At 40.8% G+C, this 24927-nt stretch overlaps 1 protein-coding gene across 6 annotated transcripts in view; it reads left to right on the top strand.

Moving 5' to 3' along the window:
- The window catches only part of fhod3b (formin homology 2 domain containing 3b), a 136347-nt gene that overhangs the window by 72465 nt on the left and 38955 nt on the right, over positions 1–24927 (top strand). For 4 of the 6 annotated variants that reach the window (XM_088998386.1, XM_088998387.1, XM_088998385.1 and 1 more), the window contains exons 6-10: positions 11181–11275; positions 11711–11822; positions 14371–14465; positions 14701–14844; positions 14947–15194. In XM_088998386.1, the coding sequence (XP_088854512.1) occupies positions 11181–11275; positions 11711–11822; positions 14371–14465; positions 14701–14844; positions 14947–15194 (694 nt within the window). Of the gene's footprint in view, positions 1–11180; positions 11276–11710; positions 11823–14370; positions 14466–14700; positions 14845–14946; positions 15195–23261; positions 23388–24927 lie in introns of all 6 variants that reach the window. The other 2 variants (XM_088998388.1, XM_088998389.1) reach the window with 1 other exon arrangement.

Raw genomic sequence — 24927 nt, 5'->3', positions numbered from 1 at the left:
TGTATACTGTATATGCGTGTGTGTATGTCATTGTATTTTCATTTACCATATTTTCCAATGTACAAAGGCACAACGGAGTATAAGGCACACTCCCAAGGAATGGTGCATTTTCAAATGTTTTCTAGATATGAGGCGAACTGGATTATAAGGCACACCTTCAATGAATGGAAAATGTTTTCCAAATGTAATATATAAATATAGAAAAGGTTTTTAAATATAAGCCACACCACATCATAAGGCGCTACAGTAGAGCCTGGCATTTCATGCTACTACAAGGGTAAATGGGGTCGGTGACCGCTGACAGTAATTACTTCAACTATAAGGCACACCTGCGTATAGGGTCATCTGAAGAAAATGAAGGCTTTTTGGGTGTGCCTTTTACACCAGAAAATACAGTAGTTTTGTTGCTCGGTCAGCATTCCCAAATAATAATCTGCTCTAAATGTCTTGCATGCATAAATATGGGTTGAATGAAAACTAAAAATACCAACCATGGTAAATAGAATCCGTCTTATTACATGCCACATGCTGCCACATAAAGGGAATCCATCTTTCGCAATAGTTGTTGGCATGCCTTAATCACAAATATAGTGAAGTGAGTTTGCATCTCAAATTGATATCTCCTATATAACATATGTAAACCGAATAATTACCCGTGTTCCAAGGTTGCATTTTCCATAATAAATTGTCCTTTTAGTTTTTTAAACAAGTTACATTATCGTTTTTGCCTTAACAGGATTACTGCACTCCATGTGGTTTTGTGTATTTGCGTTTAAATGTTCTTGAAACCGCCGCTGGCATAAACAAAATCCATGACCAAGCATTTTTAACGACTCTTGAGGGAAAGCTCGCCGTAGCATGGTTTCTATTCTTGTGTATAAACGTTTATGCATTTAATTACTGTATCGTATCTGGCTACACAAAATCCTCATGTTACGATAATCAAAGCATCGGCTCATTTAGAGGTCAACTTTGGGAGGCCTAATGCGCTATCTGTAGGCATTTATGTTGTGTTGTGACATATTGAAAAGCCTTATTAAGGCCATGAAACTTCTGAGTGAACTTGTGATTTGCTCAAAATCTTTACGGGCCACGCAGGGTATATCCAATCCAGTCAGGTGTAGTTAGTACACAAGTATCAGCTCATGTGGTCATATCATAGATCCGTGAGACAAAAATAATGTGGATCATAATAGAAGTCTGGAAAGTGTGTTCGTTTGAGTTCTGAGCTGTTTAGATGCTCTATTTTGGAGTCAGTTGGCAGCTGTTCATCACGTCATTCCCCCTGTTACGCATCCATCAGCAGCGCTCCCAAGCATAACGGGGGTGGTGGGAGGCATTAGAGGAGAGGGTGACACTTGAAGTCACGCTGACTGAGAAGGTTAATCATGTTTTTATAAACATACCCTGTTATAGTCCACCCTGAGTCTCAACATTGTCCACGCCGCCGCTCATAGCTGACCACACCAGAGGACCGTCAGGAATGCTCAGGCTTGACCTGTTCTGAGTAATTAAGTCTGATTGATAAAAGATGAACTGTAGCGTTCACACACACACACATACGAGCATAGGGTCAGCAGCATTCAACGGCTGCACCTGGGAATTATGTCTTATCTGGTGATTCCGGAATCACCAGATAAGCCCCCTTCCCTTCAAAGATGAGAAGCATGTGACAAGGTGCATCCCGTCATCTCATTATGACATGAGAAGCAGTTTAACATGACCAAGTGAAGATTAGTGTCCAACGACTGAGGAGCTCTCAGTTAAGCCACTGTAAGTCTTGGGCCGAGCTGTTGGTCAGATAAAACCTGCGTTATTATGTCATTGTTACCACTTTAAATGTTATATCTACTCAAAAAGTCCTGTTTTTGTCATACCTTGTGATTTTGAAGGAAGTGTCTTGAGTACAGTGAGACCTCAGCTTACGAACACCTTATTTTATGAACTTTTCGTTTTACGAACATCAAATTAATGAAAATTAAACCTTGAAATATGCACTACTTTTCGTGATACACACCCACCACGGCTAGCGGAGTAATCTTCGGCGGAAGTACACCAAAGCACACGACCTTCGGATCTGGCGTGATCTGGAGTGATCTTCGGATCTTCGGCGGAAGCACACGACCGAACAGCGCTCCAGCCGGGCCACCTTTCCACAACCCCTCTCATTGAATCCACACGTCGATTGCCTCCTTGGAGCTTTTTGCTGATAATTTTACTATTATGCAACCGAAAAAAAAACCACCACAGGCTCGTGTTCAGCCGAAGAAGACGCAAAATAAAATCACAGTCGCTGAGAAGAAGGAGATAATTGAAAAACATGAACGAGGTGTGCGTTTGTGTGATTTAGTGGCCGAGCACGGACTTTTTGCCATTAGTTGTCTTATTGTCTTTCAACTTATGAAAAATGGGGCAGGCAACTTTATGGCCGGGCAGGACAGTACTTTTTGTAATGAGTTTCAGACACTGATATATACCGTGTATATTTTTTTTGCAATAACATTGCTGGAAATATAAATAAATCCAGATCGAAAGTAGTGCTTCATTTGTGAAAGAAAAATATATTTTTTCCCACCATCTATAGACCTACGTAGTTTTGGTGAAAAGCAATTGCCTTTTCACATTGCACTTAGAACAACAACGCGGTGGACACCTGCAACCGAAGCTGAGGCACCTGATGACAAATCTTCCGGGAAGACTTCTTGACTTCTTCCTGCCAGCTCATTCCTTTTCTTGTCCAGGGACTACTCATGCGACAAATGGCTGTCGTACGAGCTGTAACACCCATAGAAAAGCTGTGAAAGGGGACATTACTGACCATAAGATCAGAGTCGAAAATCGAACCCAAAGCGTTCCAATTATGAGAAAATGATGCAAATCACGTGTGCACCACTATGCCCAACAAATGTGGCCGTTTTACAATTCTTTCATAATTAGATTTAATTGCTAATTTAAGTTTCCTTTGGACACCTCAGTCTCCAATTTGCTGCTGCCCTGTTTTTTTTTTGTCATTTTTTTGTTTGCCAACCTCAATCTCCTTGAAATCACATATTACTCATTGGCAAGACTCACCAGGCATACCACTAAATGCACTACCCGTTCCAACAGGATTATTAACCTTCACTCACCATATGCTATGTGGAATGTAATGTTATGATGTAACATACAACATATACTTATGTATACTGTATATGCGTGTGTGTATGTCATTGTATTTTCATTTACCATATTTTCCAATGTACAAAGGCACAACGGAGTATAAGGCGCACTCCCAAGGAATGGTGCATTTTCAAATGTTTTCTAGATATGAGGCGAACTGGATTATAAGGCACACCTTCAATGAATGGAAAATGTTTTCCAAATGTAATATATAAATATAGAAAAGGTTTTTAAATATAAGCCACACCACATCATAAGGCGCTACAGTAGAGCCTGGCATTTCATGCTACTACAAGGGTAAATGGGGTCGGTGACCGCTGACAGTAATTACTTCAACTATAAGGCACACCTGCGTATAGGGTCATCTGAAGAAAATGAAGGCTTTTTGGGTGTGCCTTTTACACCAGAAAATACAGTAGTTTTGTTGCTCGGTCAGCATTCCCAAATAATAATCTGCTCTAAATGTCTTGCATGCATAAATATGGGTTGAATGAAAACTAAAAATACCAACCATGGTAAATAGAATCCGTCTTATTACATGCCACATGCTGCCACATAAAAGGAATCCATCTTTCGCAATAGTTGTTGGCATGCCTTAATCACAAATATAGTGAAGTGAGTTTGCATCTCAAATTGATATCTCCTATATAACATATGTAAACCGAATAATTACCCGTGTTCCAGGGTTGCATTTTCCATAATAAATTGTCCTTTTAGTTTTTTAAACAAGTTACATTATCGTTTTTGCCTTAACAGGATTACTGCACTCCATGTGGTTTTGTGTATTTGCGTTTAAATGTTCTTGAAACCGCCGCTGGCATAAACAAAATCCATGACCAAGCATTTTTAACGACTCTTGAGGGAAAGCTCGCCGTAGCATGGTTTCTATTCTTGTGTATAAACGTTTATGCATTTAATTACTGTATCGTATCTGGCTACACAAAATCCTCATGTTACGATAATCAAAGCATCGGCTCATTTAGGGGTCAACTTTGGGAGGCCTAATGCGCTATCTGTAGGCATTTATGTTGTGTTGTGACATATTGAAAAGCCTTATTAAGGCCATGAAACTTCCGAGTGAACTTGTGATTTGCTCAAAATCTTTACGGGCCACGCAGGGTATATCCAATCCAGTCAGGTGTAGTTAGTACACAAGTATCAGCTCATGTGGTCATATCATAGATCCGTGAGACAAAAATAATGTGGATCATAATAGAAGTCTGGAAAGTGTGTTCGTTTGAGTTCTGAGCTGTTTAGATGCTCTATTTTGGAGTCAGTTGGCAGCTGTTCATCACGTCATTCCCCCTGTTACGCATCCATCAGCAGCGCTCCCAAGCATAACGGGGGTGGTGGGAGGCATTAGAGGAGAGGGTGACACTTGAAGTCACGCTGACTGAGAAGGTTAATCATGTTTTTATAAACATACCCTGTTATAGTCCACCCTGAGTCTCAACATTGTCCACGCCGCCGCTCATAGCTGACCACACCAGAGGACCGTCAGGAATGCTCAGGCTTGACCTGTTCTGAGTAATTAAGTCTGATTGATAAAAGATGAACTGTAGCGTTCACACACACACACATACGAGCATAGGGTCAGCAGCATTCAACGGCTGCACCTGGGAATTATGTCTTATCTGGTGATTCCGGAATCACCAGATAAGCCCCCTTCCCTTCAAAGATGAGAAGCATGTGACAAGGTGTATCCCGTCATCTCATTATGACATGAGAAGCAGTTTAACATGACCAAGTGAAGATTAGTGTCCAACGACTGAGGAGCTCTCAGTTAAGCCACTGTAAGTCTTGGGCCGAGCTGTTGGTCAGATAAAACCTGCGTTATTATGTCATTGTGACCACTTTAAATGTTATATCTACTCAAAAAGTCCTGTTTTTGTCATACCTTGTGATTTTGAAGGAAGTGTCTTGAGTACAGTGAGACCTCAGCTTACGAACACCTTATTTTATGAACTTTTCGTTTTACGAACATCAAATTAATGAAAGTTAAACCTTGAAATATGCACTACTTTTCGTGATACACACCCACCACGGCTAGCGGAGTAATCTTCGGCGGAAGTACACCAAAGCACACGACCTTCGGATCTGGCGTGATCTGGAGTGATCTTCGGATCTTCGGCGGAAGCACACGACCGAACAGCGCTCCAGCCGGGCCACCTTTCCACAACCCCTCTCATTGAATCCACACGTCGATTGCCTCCTTGGAGCTTTTTGCTGATAATTTTACTATTATGCAACCGAAAAAAAACCCACCACAGGCTCGTGTTCAGCCGAAGAAGACGCAAAATAAAATCACAGTCGCTGAGAAGAAGGAGATAATTGAAAAACATGAACGAGGTGTGCGTTTGTGTGATTTAGTGGCCGAGCACGGACGGCTATGCTAAGTCATCATTGCTACCATTCTCCGGAACAGAGAAGCCATCAAAGGTGCGGCTGTTGCAAAAGGTGTTTCCGTGCTCTCAAAGCGACGGTCTCGAGCAATCGAAGAAGTTGAAAAACTTCTGTTAATTTGGATTAACGAAAATCAGCTATCCGGCGACAGCGTGAGTAAAGCTATATTATGCGAGAAAGCACGGCTAATTCACGCAAAAAAAAATCCTCCCTCCCAACACAACCCCTCTTCTGCAGCCCATGGACCAGCAAGTGATTGCAAGCTTTAAGAAGCTTTACACAAAGGCTTTATTTACCAGATGATTTCAAGTGACATATGACACCGAACTATCCCTGTGTCATGATCTGGTTGGCGACCAACGGGGGGCGCTGTCGGCCCCGCCTACACCTGCACAGGTGCTGGTCGTCCCGATCAAAGTCAAAGTCAAAAGTCAAAGTCAAAGTCAGCTTTATAGTCAAATATGCTAATATGCATGACATACAGCACAGATGAAATTAATGTCCTCTCGGACCCAGCGTGCAAGACATGCAAGGCACTTATAACGTGGCTAAAAAAGACATACAATTGACAACAGACAATACATGTAATTTCTGTATGTAAAGTGAGGTAGTGTCGTATGGAAAGTGAGGTAGTGACGTATGTAAAGTGAGGTAGTGACATATGTAAAGTGATCAGATTGGCGACCAGCGGGTAGCGACGTCAGCCCTGCCTGCAACCTCGCAGGTGTTGGTCGTTTAATCATTGACACTTAAAAGGACACCCGGCACGACCATCCGGTGCCGGTTCATTGTTTGTTTGCTGCTTGTTTGCTGCATGCATTGTGTATGTGTTTGTTTAACCTTGGCGGACTTTTACTTTTGGTCTTCTTTTGCTACTTTGTATTTTTTCCATTCAGATGATTTTGCTGTTTTACATTTTGTTCCTGCTGACCTTTATTTTAATACAATTTGTCAAACAACCTCCTGCTCCCTCCTGCCTGCTTTTTGGGATCAGCACCCGCCATCACCACCTCGCAAACCGTGACACCCTGAGTGATTATTGGAAAGACCATTTCAACGTGTTTCATTGTGTTCAGCTGGTAGAAAAGGCTTGGCAGGATGTTACCCTCCGATCATTGAAAGCAGCATGCATCCTTGAGAGGGATTTTGAAACATTTGATTCTCATGACGCTGTTGTTTTGGACGAAATTGTTTCCCTTGGACAGAACATGGGACTCGAAGTGGATGCGATGACATTGAGGAGCTTGTTGCTGACCATAATGAGGTCCTCAACACGGAGGATTTGATTACCCTTCACGAGGACAAGCAGCAACAAGCCATCCAGCCAAGCCATCGAACAGTTCCATCAAGAAAAGCCTGTGGCTATGAGAGTCATCAACATGATGAACGATACTGGGATGCCTCAGTTTCGTAAGACCTTACAAGTCAGAAAGCAACAGGTGGCAATTAAGAGGTTTTTAATTAGCAAAAATGATGAGGAGTCTCCAAAGAAGCAGACAGAAGCCACACCAGCGGTGAAGTTACCATCCTTATGGAAGGTGACTCTCCTTCCAAACAGCAATTCCCTTTGACCTCAGACCTCCAACGCCATTCCATCAAGCCATCAATGACCATCACAAATGTCAATAAAGTGACTTTATTATACAGTGCAGTGTATTTCTTTCATTACAATACACAGCACATTTATTATACATAGAATAAGGTATGGTGTATGTAGTTTTAAGGCTTATTTAGTTGAAAAGTATATTTTATGGAAACCTGGGAACGGATTATTCCCATTTTAATGGTTTGCTATGGGGGAAAAAAATGTGATACACACTTTTTGGCTTACACACTCTGTCTGGGAACCAATTAAGTTTGTAAGCTGAGGTCTCACTGTATTTGTTTGTCTTGTCTTTGTTCTTGAAAAGTGTGACGTGGAGTGCCATTGGAGGGCCATTCCTAAATGTGTTCGGGTTTTTGGTTTTTCTTGCGAGGGTGTCGATAAAGCGCTGGTCAGACCTCTGGTAATGTTTTTTCCCCTCCACGAAGGGGTAGAATTTGCGTTTTGTCCATGTTAGCGCTTTGTTACAACTTTAGCTGTTTTTAAAGCACTATAAAAATCAATATGTATGATTTGTATTTTGTAGAGCCGCCCCCATTTCAAGCTCAGATAACTCCAGACCCATATAACTTAGCAATTAACTCTCTCTTTTCTGATGAAAGAAGGGAGTCTGAGGTTTCTAACGCTGTATTGAATGTTTATGTGGTCCTAAAAGTCAATATTCCGTGAGCCCTGGAATTTGAATGAAAATGACAAAAACACTGGCACTGGAGAGGACACATTTTTGCACATCATCTAACAATGAATGAGTTAATTCTTGACATTTGTGACGGCAATTTTTTTGTTGTAGATGAAGAACCTTAGTTTCTTATGAAATATGGATCAAAAGTCAACCATTGGGTTTCTCAGTTGAAAATAGGACAACAGCTACTCTATCTGTTGATTTCACTCGTCCTTTGTATTTTTGCCTTTTCAAAATCTTAGTGAAGGAAAACCCAAGAAAACAAATCTGTAAGATTTACTGATTGTTTTATTAATTACTAGTATCCGATTGAATTATTTTTCTCTCTTACAATCACTGACCATTATAACAAATTTTGTCTCCATTGTATAAACGCAAACACCTTGATTTGGAAAGCTGTCTTATTGGACCTAAAGGAACTGAATGTTACTGATCGTTGATTGCGAATAAACATTTTTTCAATGTCACCATGTTTTGTCCAGAACCCCCTTGCACCTTCCACCTTTCCATTAGCTGATGAATGAGGTAGTAGGCTCAAGCTGGGCTCTCATCCTGTTAGTGTGAACGCATTAACCCCTTGTTATGTATGCAGCAGCGACCAATGAGGTTCTATTTCGCACCTTAGAGGGGGAGCAAAAATCGTTTTGTCAGTTCAGCTGCACTTTCTCTTCCCCCATGGGTTCTCTCCTTAACAGAAGCCCCACAATTTTCTGGCCCGGGCTCTTCCCCACTGAGATCCCTTGGCTCTTATTTTCCTCTCTTATTTATGTATCCGCTTACACATGGAAGTCATGTCGGTGTCCATCGAGGCGGTCTACTCAAATATTTTCCTTACAGTCATGTTGGCTGACTTGAGGGATGAGTGTTGAGGGTTGTTTTTTCAAGTTTGTCCTGGAGAGTAGCTCAAATTTCTTTGCGGGGCACAGCAATATAATTAACACCTTTCACAACAATACACATCTGTTTGTGGTGTGCGTATCATGTGAGATGGGGTCACGCTTCTTTTCATACATGATCCAGCGACATTATTTGATGTTATATATAATATAATAATAATATGAAAATAAAAATCAAATGTCTGTCTATATAAATTGTTTTTCATTTAAAAAACATTAACTAACCCATTCCTTAATACAAAATGGAAAGACATTTCATCCATTGATCTAATTAAATATTATGTGAGCCTGTCACGTTTCGGTTTGCGACCAACGGTTGGCACTGTCGGGCCCCGCCTGCAACCTGCTTTAGGTGTCGGTCGTTTTAATCTGTGGCAGTTTATAGGACTCCCGACACGACCATTCAGCGTCAATTTGTTGTTTGTTTCACCCTGTCAGGTTTGTTTCGTCTTGTCATGTTTTACTTATGGTTTTGTTTGCTACTTTGGACCCTTTTTCTTTTGATGACTTTGTTGTTTGAGATTTTTTTCCTGCTGACTTTATTGAATACAATCCACCACCACCACCTTGCAAATCAATGACAGAATGTCCCGACCTACCACTGGACCCCGCAGGCAAGTGCTTCCCATCAGGCTGTCACCTTTCTGTTCCCTGGCGAGCCAAGGTGGTGGTGGTTTTAGTGGACCCCAACAAAGCAGGCAGGAGGGAGAAGCACTATGTATTTGACAAATTGTATGAAATAATCTCAAACAACAAAGTCATCAGAACAAAAAGGTCCAAAATAGCAAACAAATCCAAGAGTAAAAAATCCTTCTAACTGCCACTCATTAAAACAACCAACACATGTACAGCTGCAGGCGGGACCCACAGTGGTCACAAACCAAAACCTGACACAGCCAAATTACTCCAAAATAAAAATCTGTAAGTTAAATACTTTATGATATATGAGGAAAGCAGTGAATTCAACAACTATTGTACTATAGTGACTTGTTAGTGAAATATATTAAAGAACAATCTTATTTTATTGTATTTTTCCTACTGCTGGGCTACATTGTGTACCCCCCCCCAAATATATATACAGTAAAGTCCCGTTATATCGATATTCTCAGGAGTCGGAAAAAAGATCGATATATTTGATTGAGTTCATAGAAATAGTATCGTAATAAGCAGTACTATCGATATAACCGATATCGATATAACGAGACTTTACTGTGTATATATATATATATATATATATATATATATATATATATATATATATATATATATGAGTCCAAGGAGTCCAAGATGGGGCCCGATTAGGCAGCCGTCAGCAAGTGTTCTGATAGGCCTTGCTTTTTTTGTTGTTTTTGTCTTGTTTTTGTGTTTTCTTTTGTCACTTTGTGTTATTGTGCGTCGTGTGGAACGGATACGGATTGTTTTTCAGCATTTTTGACCACGACATTCATCAAGGAGGAGACTGTGCTGAGCGGTTGCGCCTTTTCGGCAGCATGGATATGCCAGTACAGTTTTGAATGAGAGGAATGTCGGTGCCATTCGACTGTCATCACTGGACAGCTCTGGGGCCATTGTGCTATTTTGAGCCTGTAATGGGCAGCATCTTCACAGCCCCGCTTTGTTCAGTGGAAGGTCGGTACTGTTGGACAGTCTGCGGCTGGATGGATACATGGCTTGAGGAGCCCGCGATAAGAAGGAAGGAGCGTCAGCGCAGAGCGCCGATGCGTATATGGAACTGTCGCGGGATGGAATTGAAGCTGATTTATGTGGAACAGGAGATGTGAGACAATCTCTTTTCGTCAATGGATGCTACAGCTGCGTGTTTGCTTTCAACATTTAGCTTGTAGTCGACGTGCACATTCCACCATGATGTCCCTGATCCACTGGTGAAGAGACGCTTTGATCCTCTCCTCTTTCATCTGGAACTGTTTTATGTAACAAAGAGGGTACAGAAAGTGCTTAAGAATGAATGTCTCTCTGTGTCTTTGTGTTGTTATGTTATTTGTTATTTAGGTTTTTTTTTTGGTTCTTTTGACTTCAAGACGGCGCCGCGAGAGTGGCTGCCTTTCCAAGAGCTCCTGTGTTTTGCTTTTCTACTTTCATTTCTTTCATAACTTTGCTGCTGTGAAATGTAAATTTCTCCACTGCGAGACTAATAAAGGCAATCCAATCCAATATATATATATATATATATATATATATATATATATATATATATATATGTATATATATATATATATATATATATATATATATATATATATATATATATATATATATATATATATATATATATATATATATATATTTGTAAACAGAGTAAATGTCAAAGCGCTTCCATTTATTTTAAGACGAACACTTACAAGCAGATAATAACGAAGCATCACTGATCACTGGCTTGATGAATATCTAAACCATATTGTATTTTTTTCCTTTTCAGCTCTTGGACAAATCATGTTGTTTGTGGATGGCATGAATGGCCTTATTGCGCATGAGGAAATAGTCCAATGGCTTTACACCCTTGTTGGAACCAAGGTAAGATTATTTTTTTATGTATGTTTTCTGCTATCTTGTTTTCACTGCCTGACTACATTGTTAAATTTTAAACTCCCTTCATTTGACCTTCTTGTTCATGTAGTCAATTCAGCCCGCTTGTGGCCTGATAGCTTCCGCATATGCAACTATGAGTACTACCCCCTTATAACTAAGGGGAATGCAGTACATTTTAAGTACTTGTTTTTTTTTTCATGGAGTAATTGCTTGCGTCTATACGTTTCCAGCGCTATGTATTGAACCCCATTTTCACATCATACAACACACAGCAGAAGGTTTTATTTCGGCTTTAAACCATCGTACACAAACACAAATTCCTAAAAAGGCTCTTATGAAGTCAGCCAAGATGGGATATTTTGATAAGTCTCGTGGAATGTTTTGATTGAGTATCAGCTATTCTTCTCTTTTAATGTGCAGTTCCGTCTGGTGGTGAAGACTGCGCTGAAGCTCCTGCTGGTGTTCGTAGAATACACAGAGTCAAATGCCGCCCTGTTCATTAGCGCCGTGAACAATGTGGATGGCAAAGGGGGTAAAGTGATACTCATGAAAATCACAGTACTCATAACACAATGGATCAGTAACAAATTAGTTCAGTCATTTTTGTACAGTGAAGTCACTAATTGGAGAGGCACACATCCTAATTAGATCAGTGCATTGGTAGAGTTAAAGCATAATCTCACTCAAATCTGCATGCTGAATAAATAAACCTTAAAATGAATTTACTGACGGCACATCTGAAAAATCCTGTAATTAATCAGCTTCAAATTACACATCTCTATAGAGGGCCTTCTCCTGCATGTGCCAGATATTTTTTTAATTAAATGAATGCATTCTTCCATTGAGTAAGAGTGAAGTGCTCAATTGTCTGTCTTGTGCAAAGTCAAATCATAAGCTGTGCATGCAATCCGACCAACTCACGAAGTGATGCCATATTTGTATTGTCTTGTGCAGTATCCAAATTAATACAATGCAGCAAAATACATATGGATTTATATAGTGCCTTAATAACAGCTGAAGCTGTAAGAAAGCGCTTAACATGGACAACTACCATAAACAGTGATACCTCAGTTTACGAACTTAATTAGTTCCCAGAAAGTGTGTGTACGGCGAAAATTTCATCTGCCAAACATTTCGCATAAGAAACCATTGAAATGAGAATAATCCGTTCCCAGGTCCCCATAAAACATAATTTCCGACCAAATAAGCCTTAAAGGACAACCAACGTCACTTGTTTCTTTTTTAACTGACATCAGAAAAACGTTTTATAGCATCTAAAATACCCAAAACACGCAGTATGATATTTTTAGTCAAATGCAAAACACCAATAAAAATGACTTAAAGTGTCTAAAATCTGCAAAAAAATTGAGCTGCGAATTGGGCATTTTCAGAAAGTCCCGCCCCCAGTTCGTGACATCACGCCAAGACGTCTTGCATTGCGAGTGAATCAAAACAATGGCTTCAGATTCGGAGAATATGCTTTCTTGTTACACATCCAGTTATGAAAATGATTCAAATAGTTCTGAAGAGGAAAGCATACATGTTTGCAATCGATTAAAGAATTTATTTGTGCCATTTTGGGGCAACATTGGGGGGAAATCTCTCACCCAAAAAAAGAGGCACAAAATGGCAACCTCCTGTGGTCACCTCCATTTCCACAGGCTGATAAATTCCTTATATGGCGCTTGGACGCCCTCTTCTGGCCTTCTGGCGGCTTTTGGGTGCAACACGAGGTCCCCAGACCAAACAAGTACAGCGAAATACATTGACGTGATGGAAGGACCGCGAGAATGCGTCTTTTTTACGGTCAGGGGCGGTCCTTTAGTGACGTCACGTACGGACCCGTCACCAACTCAAAAACAAGACTTACTGAATATTCAGCGCGAGTCTTAAAACGTAAAATATAGCTTTATGTGGTGGAGTCTTTGTAAAATACGCTCAGTAGAAGTCATGTGAAGCCATTTTACAAATTATGGACACAAATTGTCCGGAGACGTCGGTTGTCCTTTAAGACTAGCCTGTGGAGGGGGTCTTTTTCGGTGCCACAAGAGCAAAAGTACTCCACTCAATAACAAACCACGTCTGCACCTATACATTATTTAATTATAATAAATGTGCTATTGTATTGTAATTAAAGAAATAATCTGTACTTTATAATAACGTCATTTTATTTACCTTTGTGAAGGTCATGATGTAGTTGCCTCTTGATATCTGAGTGAAGTTGCTGTGCTTTCTCAGCAATAATACCTTCACTTCACTGTCCCCCGTTAGCTGCTTTTTGGTAATCCAAATTAACAGAAGTTTTTCAACCTCTTCTATTGCCTGAGACCATTGCTTAGACAACACAGAAACAGCCTTGGCCACACACACACTCTGAATAGCTTCCTTGTTCTTAAGGATGGTAGCAATGGTCGACTTAGCATAATGGTACTGTATATCCCGGTATAATGGGATGCACACTACGTTCATGTTTTTCGATGATCTTTTGCTCGACCGTAATTTTCTTTTGTGTCTTCTTTGGCTTAAAACGAGCCTGTGGTGGGGCCTTCATGGTCCCATAAGAGCAAAAGTACTCCACTCGATAACAAACCATGTCCGCACTCAAAGAAAGAGGGTGACGTAAACTAGTCCGCCAGCCACCGTGGCGCTAGTTGACCGTGTGGTTTGGTTTTCGTCTGCCGAAAACTAGTCCGCCAGCCACCGTGGCGTTGTGTGGTTTAGTTCATCCGACTATATCCTCGTGAATTTAGTTAGTGAGCTAAAGCGTTCGTAAGCTGAGATATCACTGTACAGGAAATTAAAATGTTTTTTTTTCTGAGTGAAGATGTTGGGCAGCACGTTGACATAGGATTTAGCGGGTTTTCCTCACAGTCAAGAGTTTCTGGGTTGAAATCTCAGTTTTTCCAGACCTGCCCTGTGATGGCCTGGCGAACATTCCAGGGTGTAACTCACCTCTTGTCAAAAGTCAGCTGGGGTGGGCTGCAGCTCACCAGTGACCCAAATTAGGACAAGTGATGTAGATAAAGGAGGGATGGTTGTTTTTTTGACAAATATCTGGTGTCTCTATTTGTCTATTTCAGGCACACAAGTGTGGGGGAATATCATGGAGATCCTGAATGAAAAGGACGGAGTGGATACTGAATTGCTGGTGTATGCAATGACACTCATCAACAAGGTCGGGAGATTGTTAGCAAACGGTTTATGTGCACCAAATTAACAAATAAAAAGTAATGTTGTGCTTTTGATTGTGTACAAGTACATTGAGTTTCCTTGTATGTGAAATGTGCTGTGTAGATAATCATTCAGGCTTCGCTATGGGCCTATTAGTTTCCCATGAATCTGATTTCTCATCAAATGAACAGCGGCTTCCATTTGCATTTTTCATGGGTGTGTGCGTGTGTTTGTTTCAGACACTCGCCAGTCTGCCTGATCAAGACTCTTACTATGACGTGGTGGACTGTCTGGAGGATCAGGGTATTGAAGCCTTGGCACAGAGGCACCTGAGCAGGAAGGGCTCTGACCTTGACCTTGTAGAGCAGTTAAACATCTATGAGGTCGGGAAGTTTGTCATTCAACAAACATTATCTCTTCTGAACTGATGGAAACCCTCATCATTGTCAGTTGTGTTACTTGACCTGTTCCTTGTCTTGTCCCAGACGAATCTTCGTCGTGAGGACGGTGACGATGAAACACAGTTGCCTTCGAGCGGCAAGAAGGAGCGCCGGCGGGCGAGCATGGGTGGTGCCAACGAGCGGCGCGGCCTGGAGAGACGACGCAGCCGCAGGCATTCTCTCCAAAACAACATAGGTCACGGCTCTGCGCCGCCGTCGCCATGCAACACTCGCGCTCATGGAAGCAACCGCCGACCATTTGGTGGCCAGAGTGTTGAAGACATTAGCGAAAGGTAAGGAGCACAGTGAGAGATGGGATGTGGATTCAATTTAGACTTGAATTTTTGAGGATTGTTCAGAAATGATTCAACGATCCTACTTCAGAACTTAATCCTTAGCGTATCTGAAACTTACAAGCATGGAAAGTTTCAGTACCCTATGAAAAAAAAATGAAGCCAATATTTACAATATTACTACTTTTGTTTTGATGAATGATTTATTGTAGCTAATGAGAACCCAAAATGTTGCTGATGGTGTGGTGGTATACTCTCTGGAATTGTGTGTGTGCAGCGTCGGATTGGTTCCCGCTCATTGACAGTGTGGATGTGGGTGTGATGGATTGTTTGTCTCTATATGAGCCCTGCAACTGAAGCCAGCTGAAATAGGCTCCAGCAACCATGTTCAGCATACGGAATGTTGAAAATGGATGGCGAACCCAAAATTAATCACCTCAACAGCATGTAATATTGATTGAGGCCAAAGATGATAGGTCTCGATCGAGAGCAATAAATAGGACCCACGGTCACAAGATTCCGTATGACAGAAAATTCCTTTGGTGGAGCCAGTGGTAATGAAAACAGCAAACCAGAAGAAAAATGGGACTGACCCTCTTTTGACACAGGCTCTTATACCCACCCCGGATCAATAAGGGGTCACTTCCGATGTTGTTCGTATGTACACTGCACATGCTCAAAGGAGCATTCTGTGCCTTTAGGCACTGCTCTGGCAGTGAGCGGGGATGCTATCGAATTAAAGCCGGGGCTCCAAAATAGCACTCCTGTATAGCATTTGAAGACAGTCGTGTTAACCTTGCTGATGGGCGCTCCCCAACTGTGAATGGGATAAACAACTAAAAGACGAGATCGGTTGTTCTTGGTGGTACCGAACATAACGTATGCACATTCACCGTACTCTTCATGGTTGATGATTATATTTCCCACAGTACTATTTGGATAGTGTGATGGCAAGATGGAAAGAGTACTTTGAAGAATTGATGAATGAGGAAAATGAGAAGGAACAAAGAGTAGAAGACGTGACTGTTGTGGACCAAGACGTAGCAAGCATTAGCAAGGATGAAGTGAGGAGGGCGCTGAAGAGGATGAAGGGGGGAAAGGCACTTGGGTATGATGATTTACCAATCGAGGTATAGAAGTGTCTTGGAGAGGTAGCGGCGGTGTTCCTGACTGGGTTATTCAACAAGATCTTAGATGGTGAACAGATGCCTGAAGAATGGCGACGAAGTGTACTCGTGCCCATTTTTAAGAACAAAGGAGATGTGCAGAGTTGTATTAATTACAGAGGAATAAAGTTGATGAGACATACAATGAAACTCTGGGAAAGAGTAGTTGAAGCTAGACTAAGAGCAGAAGTGAACATTTGTGAGCAGCAGTATGGCTTCATGCCAAAAAAGAGTACGACAAATGCAATGTTTGCTTTTAGAATGCTGATAGAGAAGTAGAGAGAAGGTCAGGAGGAATTGCATTGTGTCTTTGTAGATCTGGAGAAAGCGTATGACAGGGTGCCCAGAGAAGAGCTGTGGCATTGCATGAGGAAGTCTGGAGTGACGGGAAAGTATGTCAGAGCGGTGGTGGGACTCCACCAGGGGTCAGCTCTGAGCCCCTTCTTGTTTGCTATGGTGATGGACAGGCGGACAGACGATGTTAGACAAGAATCTCCTTGGACCATGATGTTTGCAGATGACATTGTGATCTGTAGCGAGAACAGGGAACAGGTGGCAGAGAAACTAGAAATGTAGAGATATGCCCTGGAAAGGAGAGGAATGAAGATTAGTCGAAGCAAGACGGAATATATGTGTGTGAATGAGAGGGATCCAAGTGCAAGAGTGATGCTACAGGGGGATAAAGAGAGAAAGAGATAAAGAAGATGGAGGATTTTAAGTACTTGTGGTCAACTGTCCAGGGTGAAGAAGCGTGTCCAGGCAGGCTGGAGCGGCTGGTGAAAAATGTCAGGTGTGATGTGTGATAGAAGGGTTTCAGCTCGGATGAAAGGAAAAGTGTATAAAACCGTGGTCAGACCAGCCATGATGTTTGGACTGGAGACGGTGCCACTGAAGAAAAGACAGGAAGCAGAGATGGAGGTAGCAGAACTGAAGATGTTGAGGTTTTCTTTGGGAGTGACCAGGTTGGATAGGATCAGGAGTACATTAGAGGGACAACTTATATTAGAGGCGTTGGAGAGAAAGTCAGAGAGGCCAAACTGAGATGGTTTGGACATGTCCAGAGGAGAGAGAGTGAGCATATGCAGCCAATGATAGCCAAGCAGGCGTGTCATAACCAACATGTTGAGTCACGTGTGTCTTAGCCGCCATGGCACAGGCTCCATTGAACCCCTACGACCAACTCACCAAACCGCTGAGGTTTGATCGAACCAAGGTTAGGAACCACTGGACTAGATAGAAACTAAAGTAAAATGAACTGTATTTTACGGTGTATAAGGCGCACCAGAGTACAAGGCGCATTCTCAAAGAAGTATGTATTTTCTAACTTTTTCCATATACTGTGAGACCTCAGCTTACGAACACCTTATCTTACGGACTTTTCATCTTACAAACGTCAAATTTATGAAAATTAAACCTTGAAATACACACTACTTTTCATGATACACACCCACCACGGCTGGTGGAGTAATCTTTGGCGGAAGCACACAACCAAACAGCTCTCCAGCCTACTATTATGGGACCGAAAAAAAACCACAACAGGCTTGTGTTCAGCCCAAGAAGACACAAAATAAAATCACAGTCGCTGAGAGGAACGAGATAATTGAAAAACACGAACGAGGTATGCGTTTGTGTGCTATGCTAAGTCAACCATTGCTACCATTCTCCGGAACAGAGAAGCCATCAAAGGTGCATCTGTTGCAAAAGGTGTTTCTGTGCTCTCAAAGCGACGGTTTCGGGCAATCGAAGAGGTTGAAAAATGTCTGTTAATTTGGATTAACGAAATGCAGCTATCCAGCGACAGCGTAAGTAAAGCTATTTCATGCGAGAAAGCACGGCTAATTCACGCCGATATCGCCACGCGGCAACCTAGAAGTTCGGCACTGATTGAGGATTATAAAGCCAACAACGGATGGCTCAAGAACTTTAAGCGCCGTACTGGGATTCACTGCGTCACTCGTCATGGTGAAGCAGCCAGTTCTGACCATAAAGCTGCTGAAGCCTACAAGGCGTCATTCCTCGAACTGGTGAATGAAGAAGGCTACATTCCTCAACAGGTATTTAATGCGGATGAGACCGGACTTTTCCTGAAAAAGATGATCAGAGGAGTTGGAGATTGCTGCAGCATCTAGTGAGCGCATCAAAGAAATGTTGGCAAAGTGGAATGAATTGCAGGCTTTTATCGAACAGTTCCATCAAAAAAAGACTGTGGCTATGAGAGTCATCAACATGATGAACGATACTGTGATGCCTCAGTTTCGTAAGACCTTAGTAGTCAGAAAGCAACAGGTGTCAATTAAGAGGTTTTTAATCAGCAAAAATGATGAGGTCTACAAAGAAGCCAAGAGAAGCCACACCAGAGGTTAAGTTACCAACAGACCTTATGGAAGGTGACTCTCCTTCCATAAGCCATCAACGACCATCAAAAAGGTAAATAAAACTGTATTATACTGTAGTTTATTTCTTTAATTACGGTCCTCATGTAATGTGCCTCTCTTTCCAAAAAGCAATTCCCTCTGACCTCCGACCTCCAACGCCATTCCATCGAGGCAACAATGACCATCACAAAGGTAAATAAAACAACTTAATTTTACAGTACAGTTTATTTCTTTAATTACAGTCCTTATGGAATGTGACTCTCTTTCTAAACAGCAATTACCTCTGACCTCCAACGCCATTCCATCAAGCCATCAATGACCACCACAAATGTGAATAAAGTGACTTTATTATACAGTGCAGTGTATTTCTTTCATTACAATACAATAGCACATTTATTATACATAGAATATGGTATGTTGTGTGTAGTCTTAAGGCTTATTTAGTTGAAAAGTATATTTTATGGAAACCCGGGAATGAATGATTCCCATTTTAATGGTTTCCTATGGGAATTTTTTTTGTGATATACACTTTTTGGCTTACACACTCTGTCTGGGTACCTATTAAAATGGAAAATGGAACTGTATAGTGCCACTTAGCAGTTTTTTTGACAACGATACTAGTGCAGCGTGTTCTACCGGAAACAAATTCCTTGTGTGTCCTACATACTTGGCAATAAAGATGATTCTGATTCTGATTCTGATTCTATTAAGTTCAGAAGCCGAGGTCTCACTGTATAAGCCGCACCGGACTGTAAGGCGGACCTTCAATGAATGAAAAAAAGTTTAGCAAACATTTTTTTTTCAGTGTTTTTTTGTCAAGTTTTCCAAATATAAGGCATGATAAGGCAATAGAGTAAAGACGGGGGTTACACACTGCTTCTACTGTGGGGAATTGAGTCTGTGGCTGCTGACAGTAGTAATGGAGACTCCTCATCACCTGTTGTGGCTCAATATTATTTCACATATAAGGCGCGCCTGTGTATAAGGCCCAGGGTCATCTTTTGAAGAAAATAAAGCTTTTGGGTGCACCTTACACACCGGAAAATACGGTACTCTTCTTATATATCGTTGCCCACTCCTCCCTATCAAACAAAGGGAAAAAAAATGGTCTTCCATTTTTTGTCAATGCCAGTCCTCAGACAAAAATAGTTTCACATTTCAATCATTTGTATTGCACGTGTGTCTTGCCTCCTCTATTTAAGCTATCACCTGATCGTTGCCACTCTTAATGCATCACATTCCAGCCAGGTTTTGAAATCGCATAACCATGAAACCCTCTGGTAGCTAGTACGTCTGGCCAAGTCATGTGATACCTGCCCACTACAGGAAATTCTAGAGGCCTTTGAAGATCAACATTTTTTCCATTTTGGTAATGAAAGCCAGAAGGTCCATGTGACTGATGGATCTAAATAGTAAACGGTCAACACAACTCGTATGAGGACAGGGAACAGGAATTATCATTGAGCATGTCTTGTACAGCCTTTCGCGCTACCTTCAGTGACATGAATCACCTCCTAGGTCACAGATTGCATACATTATAATATTTGTCATACCTGCAAATACCCCTTGTGTCTTTGTCCATTTTTACCCCCGCCAGAGATGTGGTATTCCCGTCTGTGTAAATTGATTACCGCCTCAATGCTCAAGACAGAATATTGTTTACATTCAGTTTTGTTTGATTATGTATTGCACAACATTGCTTCAATCAACAAACTGTAAAGTGACCTTGAGAGTTTTGTAAGGTGCTTCTAAATCAAATGTATAATAATAATAATAATAATAATAATAATAATAATAATAATAATAATGCCACATAGAGGATACATTTAGTTTAGGCTTTGTCATTGTGTTTCTTCATTCATGGTCTTGTTTTTTTCTCTTTTTCTGGTCAGATTTTATAATGATTGGCATTTTTTTAATGCAGGCTCAACTATTTCACTTTAAATGTGTCCTGGAAATATTTTAGTGGTCAGCCATTTACAGGGTTGTGTAAAAAGTCAAATATTACCAAGAACTTTCTTTTTATGACTATTAGTCCATAGCAGTAAATAGAAATTGCTAAACATTACTTTAGTCCATAGCAGTAAATAGAAATTGCTAAACATTACTGTATTTTTCAGACTATAAATCTGAAAAATATTCTATAATTATTCCAAGTAGAAGTCGAAACATGTCACCAACAAGAAAAAAAAACACATAGAAGCTCTTTACAATGAGTTGCATTTTCAGGGGAAATGCATTTTACAAAAAAGCAAGCTCCAAGAACAGTTGAGCTCGGATACGCTCCCAAAGTCCACGTTCCCTAATCATGTTGAGGACAACGAATGAGAACTTCCACTTCTACCAATGGACGCGGGTTTTTTTTTTTATTTATTTAAAATGACTTAGTTGCTTAGAAGCGTGTTGCCAATTGTGACCAAATATAAAATCCTGTCATTTTTTTCACCTATTTGTGCTATACGCACTAAATCTTCATTGCAGCGACGCTGCACCCTAAGCGAGCAAGGCATGTCGAGTTTGCCCCGTTATTTCGTCCTATTAGAGCCGGCAGCAAACAAAATAGTATACAGTGCATCTGGGAAGATATTCACACATTTTATGTTATAGACTCATTCAAAAACAGTATATCCTTTCCCCCCTCAAACACCCCGCACACAACACTGTTCCATATTTATGAATATTTAGTTTTCTGTTTTTGTCTTGAGGCTCAATATTGAGCTCAGAAACATCATTGGTTTGGATTGGATTAGGTTTTATTCGTCTTCCAGTGGATACATTTACATTTCACAGCAGCAAAGTTATGAAAGGAGGAAGAAAAGAAAGGAAGAAGTATAAAAACAAAACACAGAGTTGCTGTCTACAGGCAGCCACTTTCGCGCCGCCATCTTGAAGACGAACAAAAAAATAATAATCAAAATAACAAATGTGACACAACACAAAATACACAAACACTCATTCATGCGCATTTGATCACTATTGACAGGTTCCTTTATCCTAATATAATTATACACACAGCACACAACAAATTAATGAATACATAGTTTGCAAATTTGAAGTAAAAAATAATGACTGTATTTTGGTTTACATGGGACAATTTGAAATTTTGGTTCGTACTTGACATGCTTAATTTGCTTTTGAGGGCCGAATAAAATGATGTGGCAGGCCAGATTTGGCCCCCGGGCCTTGACTTTGACACCTGTGTCCTAATACAAGTCCACCAGAAGTAAATTCATTTGATTGCAGATGATTTGAAAAGGCCTGTCCGGATAAGGTGCCACAGATGACAGTGCATGTCAGTGCACAAACCAAGCAAGAATCGCTTCATTGTTTTTCAGTCTCCAGAATTGAGTGTTTCCGACCCCAAGCGTCTCCTGAATGTTTCGTACTTTGCAACCCTCTTCATTTAATCAGATATATAAAATTTTCTCTTCCGCGGTCATGACTGTTCCGCTTTGTTTGGACACCAATATCTCTGTGATGTAAATGAATGAAATGAAAATCAATCATGCAAAGTCACTTGCATGTTGTCCTTTTGGATCCAATAAGAGAAAATGGCGGCACAGACACACTTATTCTGTTGTATTCAGGGGGCGTTGCTTCAGTTGGCGCTGCTGTGGACTTCCGCATGGCTTCCGCAACTCCCGTTGTTATGAATCGATCATTAATATAACATAGTTGTAGTAAGTTTAATGCATACTTTTTATTCCCGGGTTCAAGAATTCCCATTTGACAGAGATCCGCAAGCGGTAGATAAGATTTCTTCCTTGATCTCTCTCCTCATCACATCTTTTTCCACTTTCTTGTGGTTAGCAAACATTTTGGTCCATTCAATTCATCTTCTGTGATTTATAATTTTAATACTTATAATTCACACCTGAGTATAATAGGTCGCAGGACCAACCCAAACTCATACAAAGCACGCTGGAATACCAGCCAACTAACATTCTTCCACCATATCCTTAATCATCTACACTTGTAACTGCCTGCTTTCTGCACTAGTGTGTGTTCAATGTTTCCAACAAAATTGTATCAAATTGGAATTAAGCCTTCATCTCAGCACTTTGATTTCTGGTTTGCTTTTAATTTAACATGTGCTGAACTGAATGTTCTACACTTGTAACTACCTGTTTGCTGCACGGGTGTGTGTTCAGTGTTTCCCAAAAAAAATGAATACAATTGGATTAAAGCCTCCATCTAAATACTTGGATTTGTAGTTTGCTTTTAAGCCGTACTGAACAGAATGAACAAAAATTGGAGGCACGCAATGTCACGTGGAAAGCTGTCTTTTATGTGTTTACCTATACTGTATTCATTTTGAATTTAATGCCTTCCAGATGTGGAAAAATTGAGTGGTGAAATACTCCACTGAGAAAAATTTGAAAAGGGAAACACTCGCTGTCACCCCGTGTGTATTGTCTTTTCAATACCGGTTTTGAAAGTCATCTCTTGTCTTTGCTTCTGTCATACTTCTCGTTCCTACGGCCTCCCTTCCCTCCTTTCAACCCTCAAACCGTCCCCTACCACAGAGATGAGGAGGAAGAAGGACAGGAGGAGGAGAATGGAGAGGAGGATATGGAGGATGAGGAGGATGAGGATCAGACAGATGGTGAAAATCATCTAGTCGTTGAGTCCATTAGGCATGACAATCACAGGTATTGTCGGCGAACTCACTCCTCCATGGGATACAACCCATCATTCGTTTTGCCATGTAGCATAATAAAGAGCACAAATAATAGGACTAAGCTGAAATGTTAATAATACAATAAATATTGATTTATATAGTGCTTTAACAACAGAAGCTGTAACAAAGCGCTTAACATGAACAACTATCATATGCATAAAATAAAGCAGTCAATAAGAATAAGAAAACCCTTATTTGTCTCACAATGGAAAAATTCCCAGTTTACTCAAGCAAAGTGATGAAAGGAAGAAAGTAGAAGAACAAAAACTAAAGGAGCTGCTGTAAAAATACCTTGTCACGTTTCGGTTTGCGACCAACGAGTGGCACTGTGGGTCCCGCCAGCAGCTGCACAGGTGTTGGTCATTTTAATCGGTGGCAGTTAAAAGAACTCCCGGAATAACCAATCAATGTCGGGTCATAGTTTGTTTCACCCTGTCAGGTTTGTTTTGTCTTGTCATACTTTACTCATGGTTTTGTTTGTTACTTTGGACCGTTTTGTTCTGATGACTGATGTTTGAGATTTTGTTCCTGCTGACTTTAATCAATCCTTTATGTCAAATACACCCTACTCCTTCCTCCTGCCTGCTTGTTGTGGTGACACAAAGTGTCATTTCAACGTTCGGCACTTTGTTTCACACTTTCTTCCATCTTTAGTCTGACAGAAGCGTCTCACACTCTTAGAAGGACCTGAGTTGCTTAGAAGCGTGTTGCCAATTGTGACCAAATATAAAATCCTGTCATTTTTTTCACCTATTTGTGCTATACGCACTAAATCTTCATTGCAGCGACGCTGCACCCTAAGCGAGCAAGGCATGTCGAGTTTGCCCCGTTATTTCGTCCTATTAGAGCCGGCAGCAAACAAAATAGTATACAGTGCATCTGGGAAGATATTCACACATTTTATGTTATAGACTCATTCAAAAACAGTATATCCTTTCCCCCCTCAAACACCCCGCACACAACACTGTTCCATATTTATGAATATTTAGTTTTCTGTTTTTGTCTTGAGGCTCAATATTGAGCTCAGAAACATCATTGGTTTGGATTGGATTAGGTTTTATTCGTCTTCCAGTGGATACATTTACATTTCACAGCAGCAAAGTTATGAAAGGAGGAAGAAAAGAAAGGAAGAAGTATAAAAACAAAACACAGAGTTGCTGTCTACAGGCAGCCACTTTCGCGCCGCCATCTTGAAGACGAACAAAAAAATAATAATCAAAATAACAAATGTGACACAACACAAAATACACAAACACTCATTCATGCGCATTTGATCACTATTGACAGGTTCCTTTATCCTAATATAATTATACACACAGCACACAACAAATTAATGAATACATAGTTTGCAAATTTGAAGTAAAAAATAATGACTGTATTTTGGTTTACATGGGACAATTTGAAATTTTGGTTCGTACTTGACATGCTTAATTTGCTTTTGAGGGCCGAATAAAATGATGTGGCAGGCCAGATTTGGCCCCCGGGCCTTGACTTTGACACCTGTGTCCTAA

The sequence above is a fragment of the Hippocampus bargibanti genome, linkage group LG06 (assembly GCF_051943395.1).
Source record: "Hippocampus bargibanti isolate YZ-2025 linkage group LG06, ASM5194339v1, whole genome shotgun sequence".
NCBI lineage: Eukaryota > Metazoa > Chordata > Actinopteri > Syngnathiformes > Syngnathidae > Hippocampus > Hippocampus bargibanti.
This window is presented reverse-complemented; position numbering and strand designations above follow the sequence as displayed.